At 36.7% G+C, this 19,440-nt stretch overlaps 2 protein-coding genes across 3 annotated transcripts; one reads left to right on the top strand and one right to left on the bottom strand.

The window, feature by feature from the left end:
* Nucleotides 1–39: 39 nt before the first annotated feature.
* capn1b (calpain 1, (mu/I) large subunit b) lies at nt 40–17,654 on the top strand. 2 transcript variants are annotated; one of them, XM_067416144.1, is made up of 23 exons: nt 40–174; nt 908–933; nt 2,634–2,880; nt 3,885–3,954; nt 8,881–8,999; nt 9,860–9,993; nt 10,547–10,715; nt 10,822–10,905; nt 10,997–11,082; nt 11,166–11,240; nt 11,518–11,678; nt 11,767–11,936; nt 12,029–12,040; nt 12,368–12,579; nt 12,731–12,770; nt 13,773–13,838; nt 13,919–13,976; nt 14,058–14,122; nt 14,222–14,290; nt 14,386–14,464; nt 16,552–16,665; nt 16,751–16,809; nt 17,061–17,654. In XM_067416144.1, exons 3-23 carry the CDS (start codon nt 2,635–2,637, stop codon nt 17,085–17,087), a joined length of 2,115 nt encoding a protein of 704 aa, XP_067272245.1. In that variant the 5' UTR covers nt 40–174; nt 908–933; nt 2,634; the 3' UTR covers nt 17,088–17,654. The 2 variants fall into 2 exon arrangements, with proteins under 2 accessions (XP_067272245.1, XP_067272246.1); XM_067416145.1 differs by lacking the exon at nt 908–933.
* Nucleotides 17,655–18,766: 1,112 nt separating this feature from the next.
* Nucleotides 18,767–19,437, bottom strand: mrps28 (mitochondrial ribosomal protein S28). Its single transcript, XM_067414875.1, has one exon. The coding sequence runs from the start codon at nt 19,408–19,410 to the stop codon at nt 18,862–18,864; it is 549 nt and encodes a 182-aa protein (XP_067270976.1). The 5' UTR covers nt 19,411–19,437; the 3' UTR covers nt 18,767–18,861.
* Nucleotides 19,438–19,440: the final 3 nt, after the last annotated feature.

Here is a 19,440-nt window from a genome sequence, read left to right as displayed (position 1 = left end):
GCTTGACGTCTCAGCTGTCAATCATTCGCTAGTCCCGCCCCCATAGGCGTGTCAGTGCACTGCGGTACCCTGTTTGTTGTCTCATCTCTGCACGGATCCGTTCATCATTCTCTATTGTCCGCTATTTTAAAACGTACCCTCTGGCCTGATAACCATAGCGACAACTAAACGGTGGTAAGTTTTGCTTAACTTTTTCGTGTTAACAATAATATGCGATATCCTTCTAAGTATGAAACCTCAGCCTTATATTATAGCAAGGGACGAAACTATTTTCTTATAGCTTATTTGTTTAATTTCTACTGGTGACTGTGAATCGCTCTTAATAATTGTAAATAAATTGCTCATATGAGTTAATTTACAACAACAGATACAAACAAACAGTTAGCGCTATATAAAGCAACGTGATTAAATGTGCAGCTGTTTTTGAGGGTGTGTTCATTCATAATCTAAAACAAACAGAAGAATGCTGATGCTCAGTCTGGTCTATTGATTTCACATCACTTAGTCAGCTGACATTGAATCAGTAGCCAGTGATGTTTACATTCCACATGATCTGCCCTATTGCACCGCGAAGAAATCCACAGACTCGTTAAACATGGTATTTTGGGATAGTTTCCTGAGTATTATTCGAGAACATCCACTGTCCTTTCAGCCCTTACATATAAAGATTAACAGTATGTACATTTACACACTTATATGCTGGCAACAAAAAAGTAGCCTACCACATGGTAGTATTGTTTTGAAATAATTTGGATTACCATGTGAAAAACCATAGTAGCTACATGAATACGCCCTGTTATCACCCATGTACCATATTAACATAAATTCATCATGTGGTAGCAAATTAGCTATGAACTGATTTCTCTTACTGATCAATTCATTTCTAAATGACCTTTTTCTCCTCAAGCCCACGGCCCTCAAAAGGAACTGAAGGTATATTCACCATCTTGTGTTTCTATAGTTCTATTTTAAAGTGAGGAATGATAATGACCTAAATGTAGACTAAATTAACTTAAGTTATCTCAAGCTGGTTCTATGAGGTTTCCTTTAGCCAATGCTTAGAGAACTGCCCTCGGTGGACATTTTCCATGAAATCATGGTAAACAGGGTCTGGAAATCTGCAGAGTTGAAGTTTAACTCTATTACAAGACCACATGAAATTAGCCAGTCATTAGTAAGCCTCTCTCCACCCTCAGAAGGCCGCTAATCGAGTGTCTGTTGTAGAGGGCATTTCTCTCAGCACGCTGGACAAAAAGCCGCATGAATGCTGCTGCACTAATGGCAAAGTGGCTGATCATAAGCAAACATAAGCAAGCAGGCATCATAAGCTTTTAGCAGCAGCACTTTGCTCTAAACGCTCAGAGACATTGAACGAGCTGTTGAATGATTGGTGCTTTTCCTGTGCTAGCTTCTAGTAACTAGTCTTCAACTGCCATATATTCGTATACTCTTACTTTTTTGTTTTGTTTTGTTTGGTGTAGCGGTTAAAGTTCTGGATTTGTAATGTAAGCTTGCTGGTTTGATTCCAACAAAGAGGCGAACCAAAATATATAATCATTTAAAGCGATAGTTCACCTAAACATGACTTTTGTAATTTACTCTCCCTCATGTTATTCCAAACCTGTATGACTTTATTTCTTCCATGGAATGCTAAAAGTATATGTCAAGTACAGTCTTTTCCACGGTGTTGGGGGTAATGCATTAAAAGTAATGCGAGGAACGTAATCAGATTACTTTTTCAAGTAACTAGTAAAGTAACGCATTACTTTTAAATTTACAACAAAATATCTGAGTTACTTTTTCAAGTAAGCAAAGCAGTTACTTTGTTTTCCCATTTATTGACGGAAAATTCTCCTGCCCCCATGTTGAGAGAAATCGGGACTAAGTGCCGAGGCATTGTTTAGCTCTAGACTAAATATTAACATGCATGTACTCCTCTTACTCACACAAAAGCAGATTCAGTATACCTCAAAATCAATAAAAACTGTGCACTACAAACCTGCAATAATTACATCTGCTTAATAATATAATAAATAGGCTTTATGTATTTATTCTCACGTTATTAACCATTGTTTTTGCTGCTGATCTTCGATGATCCAATTCAACCACATCAATAAGTAAAAATTACTTGAGATAAACATCACATTTGAGTTTTTTTTTTTTTTTTTTTTTATTGCTGAAGTAAGTCAAACTTTCTTCTCCTGCGTCCTATTCTTCTGCAATCCAGAATAGCAGCACAGCTGAAGGTTTGTTTGAGTTGCTCCCTGCACAGATGTAAATGGCCTATTCATTTCAATTTTGGTGTGATAAGGCCTTTATATTTATCAAAAATATAACTTTTTGTTTGTTATTAAACAAACAACCAAGCCCAGCCCAGGTATGAAAAAGTAAATCAAAAGTAACGTAAAAGTAAAGTAACATAACAGATTACTTTCCATAAAAAGTAACTAGGCAATGCTATTAGTTACTTTTTTAGGGAGTAATGCTAATTACTTTAACAGTAACTTTCCCCAACACTGCTTTTCCAATAAATGAAAGTAAATGAAGACTTTGGGAAACGGGGTTGGAACAATATGGGATCTACTTTGGATTAATGTGTGTTTAAATGACTACCTTATTTTGGTGCGCTACAGTATGTTTTCAATTGGAGGAGTGTCGTCGCGTATCTACAAGGATCGCTTGGAGGCAGAAGGGATGGGAACTAACGACAATGCAGTTAAGTTCCTGAACCAGGACTACGAGGAGCTGAAGAGAGAGTGTGTGGAGAGCGGCAGGCTGTTTGAGGACCCCTGCTTTCCCGCAGTGCCCCAGTCCCTGGGCTTCAAGGAGCTCGCGCCAAACTCCTCCAAAACACGCGGTGTGCAGTGGATAAGACCCACTGTGAGTGTCGCAGAGCACAGTCTGTACAAGCATCATGCTAGATACATAAAACTGCATAGTTACTGAGAAAACATATTTTATTTTTGGCACATTTTGATTGTGGGAGTGGGAGGGAAAAGACAGAAATTACATGAGCTAGATTCAAACGCTTATGTCCCCAAGATCAATCAAGATGCAAAATTTAGCGCTAATTTGTAACAGACGTAGGTTAGTAAGAGCTGTGCGTGTAAGCCCTCACTTCCTTGGCCTCAAGAGGAGTGCTAAAAAGACATTAGCGGCTGTGGTCTTAAAGTCCCTGTGAGCACGCCCGCCTCCCAAGCCAGAGACTCTGGTTCAAACCCACTCGGAGCGGGTTGACCGGTTGCATTTGGTGCCGTGACCCAGATGGGAGTAAGGTTTAGGCGATGAGTGTAATAGACGTAGGCCGGTAAGAGCTGTGCGTGTATATCTCACACTTCTTCCCTAAAGAAGCGTGCTAGTGATTGACGCTAGCAGCTGCGGTCTTTAGCGTGCCTACAATCCATGCCAGTTTGAATCTATGACTGGGTCGAGTAGGTGGTTACACTTGGTGCCGTGACCCGGATAGGAGTGCACTGAAGACCGCAGCCGCAGCATCAATCGCTAACACGCCTTTTGAAGGAAAAAGTGTGAGATGTACCTTGTTAGCGTGCCTGCCTCTTATGCTAGTTTGAATCTCACTCTGACTGGGTCGAGGAGGACCAGTTACACTGAGACATTTAATCATCAAAGAGTATTATATTTGGCTCGGCCTGTGTATCGTTGTCAAAACTCAAACAATATTTTCATATCCAAACTGTACAATATAGGTATACACTTGTTTTGCATCTCATATATTAAAAACATTGAGAGAAATTGAGTTTATATCATCTCACAGACAAATGTTTGATGATATGGTGAAATGTGATCATGTGTAAAGTGTGTTATTATACGGACAGTATCACACTTTGGCTGAGGTGTTATATTTGCTTTAATAATGTTTGCAGGAGCTGTCAAACAATCCTCAGTTCATAGTAGGTGGAGCCACACGGACAGATATTTGCCAGGGGGCTCTAGGTGAGTATGTACTGTACGAGCCTGGGTGTGTTTGTTTGTGCAAGTTTGCACACGTTAACAAATGTCAAAAGCTTAATTTGTGCTTCACTGCAGTTCTTGCGTTCCTATAGCTTAAATCTAAGCAAAACAGAGTCTATGACCCTGACATACTGGCTGTTAAATGTTGCCAAACAAATGAGTCATTTTAAACATAGATGCTAAGGTATTAGCGTGATTTGCAAACTATCATGTTTTTATTAACATGGATGTAAATGTAATGCAAAAACAGAAAGAAAGAAAGAAAGAAAGAAAGAAAGAAAGAAAGAAAGAAAGAAAGAAAGAAAGAAAGAAAGAAAACTGGAACTACTATGTATTAATCTGCATATAATTTGGCTTTATTACAGTTTGCTTTATGAATGAAATTATGGCAAATCCCACTTGGTCAAAAATGATTCACTATACTATGATCACAATGCATAATGTTTCATGTCATTTCTGAGAGGAAATGTGTGTTAGGGGGCTAGATGTGTGTGTGTGTGTGTGTGTGTGTGTGTGTGTGTGTGTGTGTGTGTGTGTGTGTTTGTTTCCTGGCTGGCTGGTGGGGAGTGTTTAAACACCATGCCTCAGTGGTGAGTCACACAAACACGGGTGTAGCTCTGGGATTACTGGCTGCATGCCACAGGCTCAGCCCACTGTGTGTGTGTGTGTGTGTGTGTGTGTGTGTGTGTGTGTGTGTGTGTGTGTGTGTGTGTGTGTGTGTGTGTGTGTGTGTGAGAGAGAGAGAGAGAGAGAGAGAGAGAGAGAGAGAGAGAGAGAGAGAGAGAGAGAGAGAGACTCATTAGTGTCAAGCAAAGTTTGTACAGCAAACATTGGGTGGAGTAGGATGGAGAAGCTTATCGCAGAAATGAATTTTATTCTTAGTTAGCACATAGAAAAGCTCGAGCCTCCGCGGACAAACGGGTTTGGCTTTGACTAGGGTGTTTGAACTAAAACCGCGTTCATCCAGAGTAATGTACAACACGGAAGTGCATTGTGTCGTTATCTCTCTGTACTTTGGCTGTGGGTGGAGGGCTCCCCCTAATGGGTCATTGTAGTACATAGCCTTTTTTTTTTAATGCAAAATTAACAAGCAAAAAATTCGATACATACAAGAAATACAAACCATCGTTCAAATCAAAAAGTATGTAAAAAGTTAAGTTCTATTGAACAATAAACCTAAGAAAAAAAGGAAGCAGAGAGAAGAGAAAGAAAAGAAGGAAGAGGGCAAAAATAAAGAAAGAAATATTAAGAAAGAATATTAAACATGGCACAAATTCTTGATGTTCGCATTGCTTTCCTATTAACAGAAGTTGAAATTGTATTTAAATACATCTTCAATTCTTCTTTAAAGAAGTTAAAATGGGGTTTACTTTTTATAAATTTACATTTATGGATGTGAAACTTTCCAATAAATAAAAGAAGGTTTATACAAAAACTGGCATCAATTAGATTACTGTCTTTGACATAAAAGCCATAAAAGAATATGTCTAAATGATAAAGAAAAGTTGTAAGAAATCTTTTGGATAATCAGAGCATCAATATTATTCCAGAAAGAATGAGTAAAAGGACATTCCCAAAAAAAGTGATTAACAGTTTCAGAAGAGGCTTCACAAAAAGAGCAGGAAGTATTAATATCACTTCTGAATTTCTTTAAGAAGTACCTAACTGGATAGAATCTTTGAATAATTTTAAAGGATATTTCTTTAACTTTATTTGTTAAAAAGAATTTCTGAGGAAGTGACCAAACATATGACCATTTAATGTCATCAAAAAGGTTATTCCAATAAGAAATGGAAGAAGGAATTGAAGTGACAAGGTCCCGAAATAAGGATCTTATTTTGCGGTTGGATTTCTGCTCTGAAAAACAAATAGAGCCAACCACAGTGGATTCAGGGCCAGGGGGACAAACAGAAGTCACTGTAGCACTATTATTGTTTCTAAATAGCATTGAAATTTCCAAAGAGATGGCCTTGAAAACTATATTAAATTCTTTACTAGATACTGGGAATTGGTATCTTGAAACAAAATCGGAATAATTAAATAAATTACCATCACTATCAAACAGCACTATCAAACATCACTCCATTATTGAACCAGTTTTCAAGAAATAAAGACTACCTCTTATGTAGAATATTACAGTTGTTCCAAATTAAAAAATTGTGTGGCGAGAAGTTATGCTTGTAAATAAGTCTCCAGGCCATAAGCATCTGCTGATGATAGTTAGAAAGTTTGATAGGAAGTTTACTAACTGAATAGTTGCACATTAAAAGGAAATGTATACCTCCTAATTGAGAAAAGACATATCTTGGGATTATATTCCAGATAGAAGATTGATTGTGAAGGAAACGTTTAAGCCAATTTATTTTTAAGGTATTGTTAAGAGAGTCGAAATCAATGAAATTTAAGCCACCTTTATTATAAGAATTCAAAATAACAGATTTTCTAACATAATGGGTCTTATTTTTCCAAAGAAATTTGAGCAACATTACATCAATCAACTTGCAAGTAGATTTATTCACAAATAAAGACTGAGCAGTATAAGATAAGCGGGAAATCCCTTCTGCTTTAGTGAGCAGAGTTCTGCCTTTCAAAGATAGATCTCTTAACAACCAAATGTTAAAAAAATTTCTGAGTTTTTTCTATAACTGAACTAAAATTAATTTGACATCTCAGTTTAGTATCTTTTATTATTTTTATACCTAAATAAGTGACACTTTCTTTGATGGGAATGTTTAAGATGGAAGTTGCAGCACATTTTTTTATTGGGAGTAATTCGCATTTATTAATATTAAGCAAAAGGCCAGACGCATTAGAAAAAGTTTTTAGAGAGTTTAAAGCAATTGGGATCTGAGAGGCATCTCTTTGAAACAACGCTGTATCATCTGCCAGTTGGCTAATAAGCAAATCTGTACCAGCAATAGAAATTCCCTTCACAGGGCTCTCTTTAATATGTAAATTTAAAAATTGTGTAGCTATTAGAAAAAGATATGGGGAGATGGGGCAACCTTGCCTTACGCCACGGTTTAAAGAAAATCTAGGAGAAGTGCCATATTATTTAGACGAATAGAACTATTACCAGTAAAGCATTTTAATACATTTGCAGAAAAAATTACCGAAACCCAATCTTTGCAGGGCTTGTAACATTAACAATCAAATGCGAGAACGAGGATAAAGCTATCTGTAGAAATAAGATCTGAATAATCCAACAGGTCAAAAATCAAGCGAATATTATTCGAAATATGTCTCTGATTGATAAAACCTGATTGGCACTCATCTATTATATTATTAAGAATAAGTTTTAGTCTTTTTGCCAAAACCAAAGCAATGATTTTATAATCAGTATTCAATAAAGAAATCGGGCGCCAAATTTCTATTAGGAGGGGATCTTTATTGGGCTTGGGAATTAGTGTTATAAGCCCCTGACATAAAGAGGGAGGAAGCATTGTTTTCTTAATACTCTTAAAACATTTTATGTAAATTTTTGACTAAATGTTTTATAAAGCTCTGCAGATAGCCCATCAGTACCGGGGATTTGTTACATTTAAGATTATTTATAGAATCAATAATTTCTGAAGGACTGATGTGTGCATCACAAAGACTACAATCTTCATTATTAATTTGTTTTATGTGAGATAAGGAATCAAAAAATTCTGTGGTGGACTGCTGACAAAATTTAGAAGAATACAAATCATTATAAAATTTAGCACAAAAGTATGCAATTATCTTAAAATCATCAGTTACATTTCCATTAATATGTAGTTGCTGAATAGAATTTTTAACTCGCTGCCTTTCTAACCTAAAGAAATAGGCAGAACTCTGCTCACCCTCCTCTAGCCAATTCCGCCGAGATGTGATAAAGGCGCCTTCAGCCTTCCGTTTATATATATCCTCTAAATTTTGTTTTTGATCAACAAGCTCAATTTTTTCTGAGTCTGTAAGATCATCTACATTTTTACATGATAAAGCCGAAATTCTAGACATAATCTGATTTTCATTACTTTTTCTTAATTTAGCTAACGAACTACTGTATTTCCGACAATACTTTCCAATTTCATATTTAAGAAGTTCCCAATTATTGCAAAACCTATTCTCCTTATTAGCTTTATACCAATAAAAGGAAATTAAGTTATCAATCTTAGTGAGAACTTCGTTGTGTTTAAGAATTGAGGTGTTAAGTTTCCAATATGAGGATCTTTTACTTTGTGAAGGAGAGGATACAAATGCAATAGAGATAGAGATGGCTTTATGGTCAGAAAATAGTGAGGGAAGTATATCAGTCTTTATATTTGATAACTCTGCTGAGGTCAACCAAAAATCAAGTCGGGATTGTCTAGATACTACATTACATTTATCATGGTAGCCACAGTTCAAAGAATATTATACTAGTTATTGCTGCTACATCATTTTAATTTCGAAGTAATAATAGCTGTGGTATTCATTTTATTTTGGCTAAAATTATGGAAACCATGGTACATTTTTATAAGGTTAATATGATAAAAAATAATTTATCCCTCTTGCAGCTCATATTTTCTCTTCTCTGATGATGCAGTTTAGCGGCGGGAGGGCGGGACAACCTGTCACTCACATGAGATCAACCAATAGCAAACCACAACCATCCGATCATTTCCTGATTAACAAAAATCAAGTCCCGCCCTACATTTTTCTTGTTCGATAAGCCGTTTCACCTGGATGTAAGAGATATAATAGACTGCAGCTTCAGTTTCATGTCAATTTAATAGTAAAATACATTTAAACATTCAATAAATGCTCTTTTTGGGCTGGGGGGAAAGTTATCATGTGTTGTTGTAGTAAGGCTCTTTTTTCCTCAGAATTTATTGCCTTATATAGGCTTACACTGTAAATGTTTTTCAGTAACAGTATTTTCTGTGGTAATTTTTCTCCATTCAGGCGATTGTTGGCTGTTGGCTGCCATTGGGTCCCTGACTTTAAATGACAAGCTGCTTCACAGAGTTGTACCTCATGGGCAAAGCTTTACGGACAAGTATGCCGGCATCTTCCACTTCCAGGTGCACAGCTGACTGTTAATGAACGACAGAAACACACATTAAAGGGATAGTTCAAACAATAACAAAAATATCTCGTGTTTTACTCACCCTCAAGCCATACTAGGTGTTTATGACGTTCTTCTTTCAGATGAATACAATCAGAGTTTTATTTAAAAAATATCCTTGCTAATCCAAGCTTTATATTGGCAGTAAATGGCAGCCCGAAATTTAAAGACCAAAAAAGTTCATCCATCCATTATAAAAGTGCTTCAGACGGCTCTGGGGGGTTAATAAAGGCCTTCTGAAGTGAATCCATGGGGTTTTTGTTAGAAAAATATCCATATTTAAAACTTTATCAAGTAAAATATCTAGCTTCCGGCAGACCATATTCGACTTGCAGAAAGTGTAGCACCTCTCACAGTTCAAAATGCTTACGCTACCTCTGGCGTCACATGTCGTGCTATTTACCTTTTTGTTCGTAAGTTGAATATGGAAGGCCCTGGTGGAAGCTAGATATTTTACTTTATAACGGAATTAAATATGCTTACACCAACCCATCGATTCACTCCAGAAGGCCTTTATTAATCTCATAGAGGCGTGTGGAGTATATTTATAATGATGGATGCACTTTTTTGGGCTTTAAATTTTGGGTTCCCAATCACTGCCATTATAAAGCTTGGAAGAGTCAGGATATTTTTTTTATATAACTCTGATTGTATTCGTCTGAAAGAAGAATTTCATACACACCTATCCCTTTAAATTTCAGCTATAATTTTATTTTTATGATTTAATATTTGTATTGATATTTTAGAAATATAAACATACATTTGTATACATTTAAAAAAAAAAATCTAATATTATTATCTATTTTTTTTGTGCAGTTCTGGCAGTTTGGCGAGTGGGTGGACGTTGTGATTGACGACCGATTGCCTGTCAAGGATAAAGAGCTAATGTTTGTTCACTCAGCAGAGGGAAATGAGTTCTGGAGCGCTCTGTTGGAGAAGGCCTATGCAAAGTGAGTCTCTTTCTCTCTCTTCTTCTTCTATTTGGCAAGTATTGAGACCATAACGTGCGTATGTGCCAAGCGACAAACCTCCCCCAGGTTCTCCTGAAGCCAATACGGAAGTGACTTAAACTGCCATTCATTGACTGGCCACTAGGGACAGGCTTCAGAAGGGAGCAGAATCTCATTGAGCTCCATGTTAAAATGCCCAACTTAACAGAAAAAAAAAACATGTTTCCAGCCTGGTACAAATTGTGGTTTTGGTCTATACGGCTAATTTTGTCCTTCATGACAACTGTAAGGAGGGTGATTTGTTTATAACTCATTCGTGTACATTATAAAGCATTAAAGTTCTGCTTAAATAAGGCTGTCGCCACTTTGAGTGACAGGTGTCACCTAAGCTACGCCCACATCCCGCGTCTTCGCCCATTTTCTGTTATCTGGGATTGCCAAGCTCCTCCACGGCTGGCTCCACCCTACTTTACACTTCAGAACTCCTCTTCGGAGGGTGACGTCACAGACGCTACGTCCATATTTTTTTACAGTCTGTGGTATGTGCCTGTAGGCTGAATGGCTCGTATGAAGCTCTGTCAGGAGGTTCCACCACCGAAGGCTTTGAGGACTTCACTGGTGGAGTTGCCGAGATGTACGAGCTGTGTAAAGCTCCCAAAGACCTGCACCGCATCATTGCCAAAGCCTTGGAGAGAGGCTCGCTGCTGGGCTGCTCCATTGACGTGAGTCCCAATAGCGCCTCCTACAGGCCTGGAGACACAACACAACATTTGTGGATTGTCCAAATAAAGTTTTTTTTTGTGTGTAATGAAGTGTTTGTCTGGTTAGATCACCAGTGCCTTTGACATGGAGGCCGTGACCTTTAAGAAGCTGGTGAAGGGGCATGCGTACTCCGTCACAGGTCTCAAAGAGGTCAGGACCATGTCTAAAATGTGTCTTATGCTCATTAGTTTATAATATTTGCTCAAATATTTGCATCAATCTTTTGTTGTTGTCATTTTAGGTGAATTTCCGCGGCAGAAAAGAGAGGTTGATCCGCATCCGAAACCCTTGGGGGCAGGTCGAATGGACAGGGGCTTGGAGTGACAAGTGAGTCGGCCAATCAGAATTAATTTGAATAGACTCGCTATACCGGACATGCTCATAGTGTAACACTTATACTTCATTTCCAGTTCTTCTGAGTGGAATGGAATTGATCCAGCAGAAAGAGAGGAAATGAACAACCACATGGAGGATGGCGAGTTTTGGTAAATCTCCTCTAGAGAAATCTGATCTTTATGGTTTATGCGCTCTTTATTAGGGCTGCGAGTTAGTCCCAAGACGACGTAATTATTTGATTCTGATATGTTGGGAGTCCAGAGTTTTTAAAGCTTTGGATTAGGGTTTCATGATTAATCAAAATAAATCGTTTATTATAAGATCTGTCCATTTTCCTTTTTTTTTATTATCTGGAATCAGTTCTTGAATTTTTCCTTCACAGAATTTTGCTGCGATACTGATGTTTTGCTTCTCTGCCCACATCAGGATGTCATTTGAGGAGTTCAAACGTCAGTTTTCTCGCCTGGAGATCTGTAACCTCACTCCAGACGCTCTGAGTGATGATTCTCTAAACTTCTGGAACACGATTAAGTTTAATGGCACCTGGAGGCGAGGAAGTACAGCAGGGGGCTGCAGGAACCACCCCAGTGAGATTAATTCACACATCCTAATGAAACTTATTCATCAGCTAAAATATACTGCATTACACAACTAGTTTGATGTTTCTTCTGTCAGATACATTCTGGATAAATCCTCAATATAAGATCACGCTCCTGGAGGAAGATGATGATCCTGAGGATGGCGAGGTGGCCTGCACCTTCATGGTGGCCTTGATGCAAAAGGACAGACGGCGTTACCGCAAGCAAGGACAGGACATGCACACCATCGGCTTTGCCTTATATGAGGTTGGAGAACAAATATTAAGATAGACTTTGTTAAATATCATGGTTATATCATCTAATTTTTTGTCTTTTATTCCTGTTTTCCTCATCTTTAGGTCCCAGAAGAGGTATTGCAACTTTTCAGTATGAATCTAAAATTTATAAACGCAGAGGATTTAATTATTTCTAGGTTGATTTTTTTTCCCCCTTTTTTGTTGTTTTCAAAATATTGCTCTGTTTGTTTGAGTATTTCGACCAGCCCAGCATAGCAACAGTGGCTTAACCAAAGGCATGAGTTTGGGGAGGGGCTATGTTTAAATGACCAATGACAGGCAGGGAAGTGTTTAGGAAACCTGTTAAAAACAGTATTTTATCATGTTTATCATGATGCAGACTTCATCTTTAAATTACATTCATAAACTGTATTGTAAAAACTCTATTTCTTCTGTTTTTAGCTTCGTGGCTCCCAGAGTGTTCACCTCAAGAAGGACTTTTTCTTGCGTAAGTCGTCCTGTGCACGTTCGGATAGCTTCATTAATCTGCGAGAGGTCAGTACGCGACTGAAACTGCCACCGGGCGAGTATCTCATTGTCCCTTCCACTTTTGAGCCTGGAAAAGAGGCTGACTTCGTCCTGCGGGTCTTCACTGAGAAACAGTCAGAAACTCAGTAAGTGACTCGACTATGCAGCTAAAACAGTAGAACAGAAATATTGATTATATGTCATTATTCAGCTTTTTGGACTCGCTTGTGTTGTATCATTGTGCAGCATTATTATATTGGAGAAATCTTAATTTTTTTTATTTATTTTTTTATTCAGAGAAATGGATGATGATATTTCATGTGACCTGGAAGATGAAGTAAGGAGGACTTTTCTATAAAAAAAAAAATTCCGCCAAAAAAAAAAAATCACAAATATCTTGTAATTGTGTGACATAGTCACAATGGCGAGTTCTAATGTCAGAATTGCGAGATATAAATCTCACACAACTTTTTTTTCCGCTCACAATTGTGAATTTATCTCTTGCAATTTTGACTTCTTTTCACAGAATTGTGAGAAATAACCACTGATCTATATAGAGAACATTATATAGATCAGTGGAATTAACCATCGGGTCTTTAGTGACCCGGGACGTCATTCACTACTACCCTCCCCCTTATTAAGTTAGACATCAACCTTCTTAGTATTCCTCAATCAATTCATTATAAACAATTAAACAGTTTAAAAAAATATATAATTATAACAGACTGCCTGTTTTCCCTTAAATGTTGTGTACAAATTGTATAGGGTCGTTAACGACCCGAGGTGTGTAACAGTGTAAGTCTATTTTTTTCTGCACAACAATGATTTAATCTTTGATGACTGAATAAGTTCAATTCACCTTTATTCCATAATGTGGAATGTCTGATACACAATGATACACATTTCACTCATAGTTAATGCAGGCAGAAAACAAAAGTATAGTGTTTTTATACTTTTCTTTAAGTATTTCATCAGCAAAACTTTGATTTACTGCAGAGCAAGTACTGAACGCTATCAAATTATAGTCATTGTCACTTGATGGGGGATCTGATGAAGATGCTTTTATTAAAAAAATATATATATATTTTAACAATGTTGAAAATAATAGTTTGAAAATATGTTTGAGGTGGTGAATATGAGTTTGTAACTCACAATTGTGACTTTATATCATACTATTCTGAGAAAAAAAAAAGATTTGTAAGATAAGTCACAATTAGCCTTTTTTTATTCCATGGCGGAAACAAGCTTCCACACTTTTCTGATAATGCAAATAATAAGACTGAAAGTCCATTGACTTACATTTAAAAAAGTGATATAAATGTGTGTTTTGTATCCACAGGAGGAGGTTTCAGAGGCGAATATTGATAACTCTTTCAAAAAAATGTTTGCTCAGCTGTCTGGGGAGGTGTGTATGTTTCTATGCGTGTCTTGATTAATAATAGTGTGTATTCCATTAGATTAAACTTGATCTAAACTCTCTTGTAGGACATGGAGATTTCCGTTCATGAGCTCAGGACCATTCTGAACCGAGTGGTGGGCAAACGTAAGCTCGGCTGAAGTTTTCAATTGTTCTGGTCTGTGTCTATGTGTGCTTGAAACACCTCTGCTCTACTGTGTTCTGCAGACAGGGACTTAAAGACAGATGGGTTCAGTATGGAGTCGTGTAGGTGCATGGTCAGCCTGATGGATGTATCCTCCGATTCTGAAATGCTAACAACTTTTGCTTATCAGATTATGCATTTTGTCTAAAATGAATGGTTTATATGTGCCTTGACCGATGGAACTCAGAAAGATGGCAGTGCACGGCTGGGAATTGTGGAGTTCCAGATTCTATGGAATAAAATCAGGAAGTGGCTGGTAAGAAACTGACTGGTCCATCAACCATCACATATCCTTCCCCACATCCTATGGATAGCATGGTGGCAACTCAAACTCATTTATCTCATTTGCAGGGCATTTTCAGAGAGTTTGATCTGGATAAATCTGGCACAATGAGCTCCTATGAAATGCGCCTGGCTGTGGAGTCTGCTGGTAATAAACCGTTTTTAATGTTCATCTAGTGTTCCCATGATGTTCCTGGTTAGAGATTAAAGATCAAATACAGATTTGATTGTGATTCACAAGCTTTTAATTCGATCGCATTTTTCAAATCAAACTGATCTGGAAGCTTGTTTCCGCCACAGAATAAATAATGTAAAAGGTAATTGCGTCATATTATCTCACAATTCTAAATTTATCTTCAAAAACTTGGAATTGTGATTAAAAAACCCGCAGAACTGTGAAATGAAAGTCGTAATTATCTGTTAAATTGTTTTATTCTGTGGTGGAAACAAACTTCTATAGGAACCAGAATTTAATCAAGAGCTTGTGAATCAAAATCTTTAGATCGAATCTAAAGAGCTGTATGTATACCCAATATGGCAATCTATTTTAGCGTTTATTCATTCCCAGTATACAAATTCTTGATATCAGGAATTACATTTCCACTAGTAAAAGTTCATTCTTACTATCAACAATAATCACTCACAGAAATACAAATTCTTGATATCAAGAATTAAATTTCAGCTAGTAAAAGCTATAATTTTCACTAGTTAAATGCCACCTAGTATGGTAAGCCTTTTTGAGCTTGTGAATCTAATCAAATCAATAATTGTTGATATCAAGAATGAGAGTTTTTACTAGTTGAAATTCAATTGTTAATATCACAAATTAGCATTTTAACTAGTAAAAAGTCAAAACAGCTCGCCATACATAGGCTCCCATTCAAATTCAACTGTTGATATCCAGACTACTAGTTGAAATTCCAATTTCACATATCAGAAATACAATTCTTACTAGTAAAATCACTTTTTTTAATCAATAATTACTTTGTTACTAGTAAAAAATTGAATTCCTGATATCAATAATTCAATTTTCACTAGTTGAAATGTTAATCCTTGATATCTATCAATGTATTTCAACATGTTACATTTTTTTCTACTGCACAAGAGGTGTTATCAATGGGCATAGTTCAAATGACTCTGTACGCAATTGGATAGTCCTTCAACCAATCCGACCAACGATCCATTGCTTCTATCCGTCATTATGTTAAACCCGACTATAGCGAGCCAGGTGGATAAGTCGGTTTGTGATTGGTTCCCGCGAATTTGTAACAGAAGCAGGATAGAAATATGTACAGCTTTCCAGCCTGAGCTGCAGGGCGAAATCAAATTGCTGGCAGATCGGGCTGGGTTTACCCAGTCTAGTTAAGACCTGTATTTCTGATATGTGAAATAGGAATTTCGACTAGAAAGAAATAATTTCTTGATATCAACAATTGAATTGTAATGGCAGTGACCTTTAACTAGTGAAAATACAATTACAGATATCAAAAATTATAGTCTTTATTATTAGTTAAAAACTAATTCTTGATATCAGGAATTCGTATTTCTGTGAGTAATGACATCATTGTTGAAATGAAGAATTTAAATTTTTACTAGTGGACATGTGATACTTGATTATCAAAAATGGCCATTGTTACTACTAGTAGAAATGAAATTTTTGATATCTAGAATTTATATCCCGGGAATTATTGAAAATCAAAATGGCTTGCCATACATTGTCACTAGTGGAAATTGAATTATTGATATTATAATTGAAATATTTTTTTTTTTACTTGTTGGAAATGAATTGTTGATACAAATTTTTTTTCATATCCTGGGAATTAATAAAAGTGATAATGATTAAAACTCAGCTTGTATAGCAATTGAGCAACTCTATAACACATCTTTAGCAATATTATTTATATTTCAGTTATTGTGTCCACTTTACTTGCATTGTTTTGGGAATCAAGACTGTATGCTTTAAATTTACTAAGTTCATAAGAATAATTCTTTCAGGCATCAGTGAGCACTATGTTTTTGATTTACTAAAAAAAACATATTCATAATAGTCATTTATTCCTGATACGGGTTATGCTGTAGTTTTAGGATTCTCAAGAGTGAACCGGCTCATAAGTTTACGAATACGTTTTCATGCAACCACTGAAAAAGGCCAATAGAGTAAATCAATCGATACTGGGATTTCCAGAACAAATATTAGGATCGTTTTACCATTGATGCCTATTTTCTTGTCCTCAGGTTTTAAACTGAATAACAAGCTACATCAGATCCTGGTGGCACGATATTCCGAAGGAGATACAATTGACTTTGACAACTTTGTCTGTTGCCTGGTCAAACTGGAGGCCATGTTCAGTATGTCATCTAATTATTTTTGAATAAATCATATATTCGCTAATATTCCACTAACATGTCTTATTGACTGTGCCGTATTCAACAGAGTCTTTCAAAGAGCTGGACAGAGAGGGCTCAGGCATCGCAGAACTCAATATAAGTGAGGTGGGTCATTTCTTACCTTCTAAGGGCCCTATTTTAGAGATCTGACCGCATGCTAGTACAGCGACCGGAAAACAGTTGACGTGCCCAGCGCATGGCCTAAAAGAGTTGCATCTAGACTCTTAACGAATGGTGTGTTTTGGGGGTAACATGCATTAAACCAATCAGAGTCTCAGCACCCATTGTCTTTAAAAGCCCTATAACACAAACATTTTTAATTAATAATTAACATTCTCCTTTGCTCTCCCTAACAGTGGCTGTACATGACGATGTGTGGTTGATGTATGAAGATCATATATCATGCCGGATTAGAAGGGCCAAAATCACACTCTCTCAACTGCAACTTAAGCCATTACACCTAAAAATGCCTGAGCAATACGATACATACTGCCTTAAAACTCATCCAACATAACCATCACATCTGCTTATGGCACTATATGCTTTTTGATTAAATAAGGACACCTCAGTATGCAAGATGTTTATCAATTATGAGCCACTAAGTGTAAATTATTTAATTAATTAATTAATATATATAAAAGCTTTCCTAACTGCATGCCACTAATCCTAAACTGTAGGATATTTTATTGCATTTTGCATTATGTAGCTTAATTTATTCTGAAGTTTGCACCATTACAGCCTTGATATTTAAAGAAATGCTTTACTTGAGATTCAGAAATTGATTTCGTGTATTATTTTGATAGAATTTATGATCACTGTGATTTGCTGTGAAATTATGATTTATATAAAAATAACTTGTTCTTATAGGATGTTCAGGGAATTGTGCTACACTAGATTCTTTCTTTTATGCTGCTCTGTAATATGAAGTAAAAAATAAAGGTTACATTTTACTTCTTGGCATGTGTTTTTTTACACACACAAAATTGGTCAAATGTTTGGAAACATTCAGGTTTTATAATGTTTTTGAAAATAGTCTCAATGTTACCAAGGCTGAACATATTGTGAAATATTATTACAATTTTTAATTAACTGGTTTATGGGGTGGGTTGGAAATAATTTTTTTAACCAGAATAAATTAATACTTTTATTTAGCAATGATACAATGTCTTAAATTGATCAAGACAGTTTTGAAGTGAACTAATATTACATTAAATGATTTATAATAAATGCTGTTCTTTCTATTCATTTAAGAATCTTGAAATAATCAGTTTCCACAAAAGCATTAAGCAGCACAACTGTTTTCAACTTCGATAATAAATGTTTTTTAAGCAGCAAATCATGAAGGATCATGCGACTCTAAAGACTGGAGTAATGATGCTGAAAATTCAGCTTTGATCAAAGAAATAAATTATATTTAATATACTTTATTACACAGAAATAAAGTATATTAAAATAGAAAACAGTTCATTCAAATTGTAATATTTCACAGTATTACTATTTTACTGTATTTTTAATCAAATAAATTCAACCTTGGTGAACATAAGACTTCTTTCAAAAATATTAAGAAACCTTAATGTTTCTAAACTTTTGACCAACACTGGATACGTATTTTAAATTTTTATTGTGCATGTTTCAAATAGAGATCACGATTGTCCCATGATTCTGAACAGACAACTAAACAAAATAACATGTCATTTACTAGAGCTTCTGACAAAATGTAAATTGCTGCAGTATTTAAAAATACTTATTTAATCTGAATTTATTATTATTTTTTAAACAGCTTGAGTGACAAATACATTATTAACACATCAAATAATACGTTTGTATCTATGTAATTAATACACTTAAGTTATTTGAAGCACTGTGTTACTTTTTAAAGGATGGTTTGCTCTTTTTTTTGATTGTTACCATAGACATCAGTGTTTATATCTAAATTAAGAACTTTTATTCCAGTACTTAATAATTTTTATATTTGTAACTGTTTAACTGTTTTGTACTGCTCTCTTTGGGGGTCAGTCAGTTGCAACACGGCCTCAGACATTAATAAACAAGAAACATAATCTGTGAAAGTGGGATCTTAAATTTTATATGTCTCATACACAATACAGAGTCCATTCACTCATAAACAAAGTTCAATCTCAGTGTTGTCCGTGGCAACTATTCCTTCGCCTTGGAGTCTTTGCTCTCCATCAGTCCCAGGAGTGTGGCGTCCGCCTCCAGGAGCGTCGTGTCGGAGGTCGCTCCCAGGAACCGTGAGGTCAACTCCAGGTCCTCCAGCCTCAGTCTCACCCTGCTGCCCCTCTGGTACTTCTGCCCGTCCGCGGAGGGCCTCCTACACACACAGTGGAACTTCCCGCCGAAATCGACATACAGATCGTCATTGACGATGTGAAAGATTTTCCCGATGACGACCTTGTCTTTGGCCGGACCCATCTGCATGAGCGCGGAGTGTCGCAGGAGCGATGTGAAGGAGGTCTCGTCCCTGGAGCTCGTGCGCGCCGCTGCTCTCCGGTCGCCGCTCTGCCGCAGGTCCGAGTGCAGCTCATATGCGGCTGCAAACCCGCTCTTCACCCTCTCGGGTGATTTATCATCTCCTCCACTCGCATCTGAGCTGTATAATGATCTGAGCGTGGCTAAAACACTGTGTTTTGGGCGTAAAGAGGACCTGGAACTCACGGTGTACATCACCTTGCAGAGCGACGCCATGTTGAAACGTCATAAGGAGCAGCCAGCCAC

The sequence above is a fragment of the Pseudorasbora parva genome, chromosome 14, assembly GCF_024679245.1.
Source record: "Pseudorasbora parva isolate DD20220531a chromosome 14, ASM2467924v1, whole genome shotgun sequence".
NCBI classification, from domain to species: domain Eukaryota; kingdom Metazoa; phylum Chordata; class Actinopteri; order Cypriniformes; family Gobionidae; genus Pseudorasbora; species Pseudorasbora parva.
The sequence above is the reverse complement of the archived record's forward strand: the minus strand, read 5'-3'. Positions and strand labels throughout refer to the sequence as shown.

Bases quoted from the DNA above. Each gene is read 5' to 3' on its own strand.
- capn1b (XM_067416145.1), top strand. From the start codon at position 2,635: ATGTTTTCAATTGGAGGAGTGTCGTCGCGTATCTACAAGGATCGCTTG. The intron at 9,000-9,859 runs GTGCACAGCTGA...TTTTTTGTGCAG, and splicing joins CCGGCATCTTCCACTTCCAG to TTCTGGCAGTTTGGCGAGTG. The intron at 12,580-12,730 runs GTAAGTGACTCG...TTTTTTATTCAG, and splicing joins GAGAAACAGTCAGAAACTCA to AGAAATGGATGATGATATTT.
- mrps28 (XM_067414875.1), bottom strand. From the start codon at position 19,410: ATGGCGTCGCTCTGCAAGGTGATGTACACCGTGAGTTCCAGGTCCTCT.